Source organism: Cottoperca gobio, chromosome 12 (genome assembly GCF_900634415.1).
Source record: "Cottoperca gobio chromosome 12, fCotGob3.1, whole genome shotgun sequence".
Lineage (NCBI taxonomy): Eukaryota > Metazoa > Chordata > Actinopteri > Perciformes > Bovichtidae > Cottoperca > Cottoperca gobio.
The window spans coordinates 19,051,284-19,059,152 of record NC_041366.1 but is presented as its reverse complement, the minus strand read 5'-3'; the positions used below and the strand labels follow the sequence as shown (position 1 = coordinate 19,059,152).

General features: G+C 41.0%; 1 protein-coding gene across 1 annotated transcript; it reads right to left on the bottom strand.

Moving 5' to 3' along the window:
* Positions 1-907: 907 nt before the first annotated feature.
* Positions 908-7,236, bottom strand: LOC115016632 (aquaporin-3-like). Its single transcript, XM_029444537.1, has 6 exons — positions 7,129-7,236; positions 5,557-5,683; positions 4,059-4,196; positions 3,253-3,371; positions 1,600-1,817; positions 908-1,106 (listed from the first exon to the last, which is right to left on the bottom strand). Exons 1-6 carry the CDS (start codon positions 7,234-7,236, stop codon positions 908-910), a joined length of 909 nt encoding a protein of 302 aa, XP_029300397.1.
* Positions 7,237-7,869: the final 633 nt, after the last annotated feature.

Below are 7,869 nucleotides of genomic sequence, written 5' to 3'. Positions count from 1 at the left end.
CCAGTACGTGTGTTTCAATGCCTTTGGGGAAGAGGGGCAAGATTGACGCATTGTTGTCTGCCACGTGTCCTTTATGATGCCACCACAACGAAGCGCTAAAGTTGGAAATGTTCTAACTTTCTACATTTTCTTTGGGATTTATGAAATGCTATGTAGATTTTCCACAGCAGTGGGAAAAATGCACAAGTGAAAAATGCCAAAGCTCATTGCAAGTCTGACTAATAGACAGGATCGCACTCTTGCATGATTAGATTTTTTACAGATACATATTTTTATTAGGCAAACGTGAGAAAACACAAGGTGTTCAAGTGGTGGTAGCAAAACACATTTGTTGTAAAGTTGTAAAAGTTTCCAAAATCAGACACAAAACTGACAATCGTGTTTCTAAGATGTGTGTGTGTATTTAGGTGTGGGTGAGAAGAGTACCCACCTCTCCAGCTCAGTGGGCCTGCAGTGGTGGCATTCTTCACAGTTCTTACAAATTAAAGACATTCAGTAGAAAAGGGTGCATGTGAATTTCATTTGATGGTGACTTGAAGGTTTCTTCCACCTTCTTCCAAATTAACAAGACACCTTTCAAATACCTCTTCAACTCAAACTGTCTTTTCTTTTGCTTTTTTTTCTTCTGTGAGCTGATATATTTGTTTTGTCAGACATGCAGCATGAAGTGCTTCAAGCTGAAATGAAAGAGTTATGTGGAAATAATTTCAGAAAGCATGTGCCTGTCTATGATGAGATGTCAGAAGAGAAGATGTCTTCTTGATTATTAATTGATGGCTTTCCAAAGGCTAATGTTAGTTAAAGAGATATGTGTAAACAAAAGAGTTTTCCTAATCACAAAAACATATAATTGTTAGGAACGAATGTCATCTGGGGCGACATGATTGTAAAAATAAATGAGCAATGCTCATGCATCTTCGTTGGTTGTCATATTGGAACGTTTGAACCTTTCCTCCTCCTCCTCCTCGTCCTCCTCCTCCTCCCTCTGCTTTTCTTGCACTTCTCCTTCTAAATGGTATCCAATCATGAGCTGGTAAATCAGCACACCCACCACTGCACCCAAGAAGGGCGCACAGATGGGCACAACGAACCAGTAGGTGTTTGCTCTGCAAGAGAATATATGAAAACAGAACTGTAATACATGATGTCCTTATATATATTTTATTCTGTTAACCTTCAACGTCAGTATTGAAACATTCAAATGTTAATGTAAAAAGGGACACTCGATTTAACGCATGAAGTTCGGTTTACTCGTCAAGGAATACTACAATACAATAGTGTGAGAAGTGTGTTTTGGTATATGTTTGCTTGATTGACAGGTGTCTCGTCCTATCACATTCAGCCTCGGTGGTTGCTATGTCCCTCCCTAATTTATCCTATTTAGAATTTGAGTCTGAATCCCCAAAGTAACTAAAGTTATCAAATACAGTACAAGTACGAGTGCAAGTACCTCAGAGTTGTACTGAAGTACAGTGCTTTAATATACTTAGTTACTCTCCAGCACAGCAAAATGGTGGCAAGTGATAAACTCACTCATCTTCATTATATTTCCGGAGCCACCTATTGGCGATGTCAGTTGTGGTGAAGTTCTGTACTCACGTGAAGACCTCTCTGCCCCAGCCTGCGAGAGCCGTGAAGACGCGCGGCCCCAGGTCCCTGGCTGGGTTGACAGCATAGCCAGAGTTGAATCCCATTGACAGGCCGATGACCAACACCACACAGCCTACGGTGAAGGGCTCCAGACCTCTCGCCACTGGACGGTTGTGTGGATCAACTATGGCCAGGATACACACGATCAGCGCGGCTGTTCCAATAATCTGAGGAACAGTAAAGGGGGAATGATATATTCATGCTTGTTTTTTTATTAATAAGACAAAACAGTCCCGGTGATGCATGAACAATCTGAAGACATTGACAAGCTGTCAAACAGAAAACCTCTCTTGTGAAATCGTGTCAACGTTTTCATCAGAAAACACTTCCACTGATGTATTCTGACATCAATGAATAAGGAGAACTCAGGTGAACATAGGGGGTTTCCTTCAATTCGCATGGTTGCATCGCTACATGTCTGGACTTAAGAAAAGTTTCACAATATGTGTGCACAGTGGTATAGATTACTCCACATGCTGTGAAGTGTCAGGATCTATGTGAGTGCTGCAGCAGCAGCGCTGGCCAGCAGGTGCCATGCAGCTCTGGTGAGATTGCTTTGCTGGCACCAGCACAGAAGAAGAGCTGTCTCTGTGTCGACAGGAGTCTTGAGAAAAACAACAGTCAACAGAAGCAATAAAAAGATATTTAGTAAGCGCACATTGCCATTAAGGCTAACATTATAAACCTGGATGATAATTTGCTGATGATTGTTATGCATGCCAAGCAAACAGCTGTTTGGTTTGCACACAAACTACATGCAATCGTGCGGGCAAAAGATCCTTGCATGTTGTCAATAGATTATGTTTACTTGTATTTCCGTCTGCTCAGACAATCTAGCAAAAGAATCGCCTCACACCTTCGGAGTGTAAGCTCTTTTCAACCATACATACACACAAATACATGCAGCCATCATCAGCAGGATTACTGTGCGTTGCATTTGCAGTGTCCAGACTTTTTACTCACAGGGGACCTTCATTAATCTTTTTAATCTTCTGACAGGGCGGGATATAATTGATTCACCTTTTCCACACACTTACAAGCTGTTCCACACAGATTCCAAGTTTAGACAATCAGATCAAATGAATAGTGACACTGTCCCGCTCATTACACTGTCTGCTACTTTTAAAAGGTTAAAGAGGAGCCGAGGAGAGGCGATTGGCTATTAGGCTATCACTGTGGTGACACATTCTATGTATTGCTTCTAAGCGATATGAATTTGGGGCTCCAGCAGTGGAGCCATGCAGGTCCTACACCCTGCGATGTCGACAATACAATGTCTACAATGGATGTGACTCAGCTATTGCTTTCAATTTTCTGTTGATAAACTTTTATTTGACGCTGCAGTCTATTCAGCTCCACCAGACGTGCGTCACTGTGACCTCAACTACCTACTTAAGTCTGTGATTGCGTTCTTTTTTACTTAAACTTTCCAAGTGGGTGATTTGAGGCGGTTGTAACAACAGACACTAGACATTGATGGAAAATGACATACAGTACAGTACTTTAACTGGAGCCTGGGAGACGGAGAACGCTGCTTTAGATTGATCAATCATTGTCAGCAGGTGAGAGCAGGTGATACACTTAAGAAGAAGTTACTGTTACCTGATCAAAGAATCCATTAACCAGGGTGAGATGTTTGGATGGATATGTGGCAAAAATCCCAGCTGTGGCGTTCTTCCCCACCACGATCAGCTCCCCCTGGCTAAAGTCCCATAATGCATCTGGTGGAAGAACGTATAAATCACATTGAGTTTCTCCAATGTTTTGTTTCCAGACACTGTATCCTAATGACGTTTTATCTAAGGTCACATTTATGTTTTTTAAATGATTATTTTATGCCTTTATTAGAAGGTACGAGAAGTAAGATGACAAGAAACGAAGGAGAGAGAGACGCAACAAAAGTCAGACCCAGAACAGGGACACCCCTGCCGATAGTTGGCGTCTTAAGTCTCTGCTTTTACAGTTTTGACCTTAACAAAGTTATAACCACAATAGCATGCAATCCAAACTAGGTAAAGTGTGGTGATTGATCCCTTGCGTGAGGGATTTAGTAGAAGAAAGCTACAAAATGGTTTGCTTTTTGTAAAGAGCTGCAAAAAAGGTGCAAGTCTAGACACTCATTTGTTCATTAATGTGTTCCTTTGGAGAAACACAACCATTTGGCTTTGTTGGAACTGTCAGACAGGTAGCTATAACAGCTTGTACATTTATAATTGTCACCGCCAAGCTGCTGTATACTGAAGGAAATCGAAGGTTTAAAATTGTTCTGGTCCTTGAGGTCCATCCGTCTCGTGTCCCCTCCTACGACCTGTACATCTACCACTGAGTAGACTACAACACTCTTGATTTGTCTAAGGATTATAGGTGTGTGGCCTGTTTTTAGATTATTCCTCTTCAGTTCAACGTACCAAAATACATGCCGAATACGACCGCTGCACCCAAAAAGGCCCCGACAGTCTGATAGAAAAAGAACAGCGGGAACTTCCTCCAAGGCTCCCTCCCAAGTAAACACAGGGAGAAGGTCACCGCTGGGTTCAGATGACCACCTGAAGATGAGAAAAATATAGAAATGTTATTGTATTTTCATGCATATGTTATTCACCGCAGAAAAACAACAACTGTTTCACTGTATTTCTTACTGTATCTGTAAGCTTACAGTATATTCAATAATTACGGCCTCAGTAAAGTCTTGTTATTAAATTGGAGGGATGAAAAGATTCAGAAGTATTCCTTTTTCTAACCTTGAAGGGGGAATAAGTGTCTTGACGGTATGTGGGTGCCTCGCACACCTTAATCATGTCGGGGTAGGAGCTATCTAATTATAAGAGCTTATTTTCTCAGCTGCAGTGTGTGTTAGAGGGGGACAGCCTCATTATAAAAGCATTGAAGAATTGAGCATGAGTGAACTGCATAACCCTTTGTACTGTTGCTGCTTTTGACAGAGGATACTGGGATTGAGGATTGACTCACTTTTCTTTCAATTACAGACCACATAGTGTTCAAGTTCAGTGGTAAGTGCCCCTGCTTCTGTGTGTGTGTCTCTTTTAAACTCTGCATTCTTCTGTCCACTACTTCCTGTTCTGCTTCCCCTGCTGTCTGTGGCTGTCATCATTCGTCTGGCAAACACATCAGTGTGGTAAATACTGCACTTCACATAACTGCCAGTTTACCCTTTGCTGATATTCAGTGTCTGTCAAGCCATCAATAATAATGACTCCCTGCTAAGCTGATGAAAGTTAGAGATAAAAGCTGATTCTTGTGGAAACACTCTTTGAATGACGGGTACTTCATGACAGTGATGCAAATCACTGTAGCTCAACTAAGTGTGATTTTATTGATTATAATAAAGTTTTCCTCCCTTTTACTAAATGAACCCTTATGTTTTGCTGCTGTGTGTAGGAATATATAATACTAATTATAATTATTACTATAATAATAATAGTGCAAACCTCTTTAGCCATGTTTTTATTTTCTTCTGACCTCATTAAAAATATATAGGAAGGCACTGAAGTGGTAGTTCTTGAGAAACTGAGATTTCACATTTAATGAAGGAGAAAAAATACAGAATTGAACACAATGCATTGTTATTACACCAAATAAGGAACTAGTTCATGTTTTATATGTTATTATGGGCTATGTTATATTTATTTTGTGTGCCAAAAAGTTGTTAACTGACAAAGACTCCAATAAGATAAATCCAAATAAATTTATCTAGGATTTGGGAAGAGTAATGCTGCGTAAAAAGTAAATACAAATGTGTTTGTGTAGGGGACCTCTGACTCATGTCACATTCATAAGTCATGAAGTATCAGGGTGATGAAACACTGTTTTATGAGCTGTTAAGCAGGGGTTGGCATCACTAAGACAATGAACGGAAACCCTAACCTCGAAATACAGTCTCCTCACCTGAGATCTGTCCGCTCACAAGGATTCCCAATGTTGCAGCAAAACCAAAAGCAAAGTTGACTGTGAGGAACGTGCCATGGGAGCCTCCGCTTAGCACCATCTGTGCTACTGCACCGCAACCAAACATCTGGAGAGAGGAGGGGGTCACACTTCAGAAAGATAAATCTGGAATCATTTACTGACACATCGTAAGCCTCTTTTGACATTTCCCTCAGCACACTCAGAGATATGCGCTGAAGTTGACAAAATTAATTTTCTAGACCGACGGTAGTAGAAAAACTTCAAAGAGAATAATAAAGCTCCACTGTGGCCCGACCTCGAGTCAGGTGTCTAGCTAGGACTTGCTTTTTTGTCGTATCCAGGGTGTGTCTCTCCGACCTCAGAGGTCATGTGTATGTTATGGTCAGGCTTTGAGTGGGACCATTGATGCCGACAACAATCTGAGTCCACCTGCAGAGCCTTCCTCCACGGAGGCCCTGCTCTCACCACAGAGGGGAGCAGACTACCAGTCACAGCTGGGCAGCAGAATAACAAATGGCCTGGTGTTTCATATTTGTGTTGTCTGCGGGTTACCATGAGAAGCACAGGGATTCCAGGTTGTTTTGCACCGGCTAAAAACTTTAATTTGAAGCTTGTGGCTTCCATGTGAATAGTTTAAATTATTCACTCCTTCTTTGCTTCATCGATATCTAAGAAAGTTGCATTTGAACGTCAAATCCGTCTTACAGAACAAACCTGGAGAACCTAACAAAAGAAAACAAAGTAAGAACTATTTTTTCATGAAACAGCTAAACAGACACGATAGCACCCTCACCTCTTTCTCTACACACACATGTTGGACGAGGACGAGGCAGAATGCCTTGGGGCATTTTCAAAAGATCTTTTTCTTTTTCCTCACGCTGAACTGAGAAACTGGTGGAAAGCTTCAGAAAATGTTCTTAGAGAGAAAATCTTGCAATCCTGTCAATCATTTCTCATGATGTGCTTTGCTCACCATCTTCCATCTTTAACTGTTGGTTGGATTCATTGATCACACAAGTACCTCGTTAGACACATTCAGTAGTAATGCTTTAATTTCTATTTTATTAGATCTCTATACGTTAAACAACATGCAGTATTCTATAAATATATAATTGTTTGGAATAAGTAGGTCATTTGTGGTGTTTTTCATTCATGGACATAGTCTACCAAAAACTATTCAAAGTAGCTCACCCTGTATGTTCAGGTGTGATGCAACGATTAAAGTTATTGCACTATTTAAGTGACAAATAGCCGAAATGAATGGAAAAAGGATCAAAATATGAGGCTTGCAAACTGTTATGTTAACCATGCAGATATTCCAGATTCTTTTTTAGGTGTTACCAATCGTACATTTAATGTCCCCCTTGTCCTACATAGTACAATAGTACAGTTTACATTCCCATTCAATTGAATGTATTTGAATGGCAGCAGACAATTGAGTTAATAACTACTTCACACTGAGAACATGTCTAACAATTTAGTTAATTATTCTTCTTTAAAAATGATCCACTCAGCACCCTGCAGGAGGGATGCAAAATGCTCTTTACTCACCACCAGAATTAGGGTTCCCAGGCACTCTGCCAGGGCCTGGCAGAGAAGCACATGTCGGATCTGAAAGGTCCTTGCCAGTTTCTTTAAAGTGTCTCTTTGTTTTCCCATGATGCACTTATTATAAGATAATCTTGAGGTAGGCTCTGTGGTCTGACACCTAATGTGAGTCAGCTGTGCATCAGCTTTTAGGGGTCTCCCTACGATCCCTCCCTTTGGACTGCCTGCCACTCCTGAACACATTTCCACCCATCTCTTCCTCACAGTTTGTGTGGCCACTGAACTCCTGCTCTGACTTACTTTCAGCATTTCTCTCTCTACAGCGCAGCAAAAATATTAAATAAATCAACCAAATTCTATTTTTATAGTCCAATATCACATATTACAAATGTGCCTCAGGGGGCTTTACATCCATACAGCATAACACACCCTCCCAAAAATACTATTAATGGGGTTAGACATGTAAGATACTTCAGGGAGAGAAACTGAGGAGGGATCCGTCTCCCAGGACGGACAGATGTGCTATAGAATTACAACATGGCCGCTAACAATTATAGCATTGATAATACAAGCCTGAGCCAGCCCTAGCTATAAGCTTTATCACAAAGGAAGGTCTTTAGAGGGTGTCTGCCTCCCAAACATAAACTGGGAGCTGGAGCCACAGCAGAGGAGCTTAGCTGAAAGCTCTGGCTCCCATTGAACTTTTGGAGACTCTAGAAACCACAAAGTGAACAAAAATTGATA

Excerpts from the sequence above, each read along its gene's own strand:
- LOC115016632 (XM_029444537.1), bottom strand. The coding sequence starts at position 7,236 with ATGGGAAAACAAAGAGACACTTTAAAGAAACTGGCAAGGACCTTTCAG. Across the intron at positions 4,197-5,556 it reads TGTGAGCGGACAGATCTCAG|GTGGTCATCTGAACCCAGCG; the intron begins GTGAGGAGACTG and ends TCTCATCTTCAG. Across the intron at positions 1,107-1,599 it reads TGGGGCAGAGAGGTCTTCAC|AGCAAACACCTACTGGTTCG; the intron begins GTGAGTACAGAA and ends ATTCTCTTGCAG.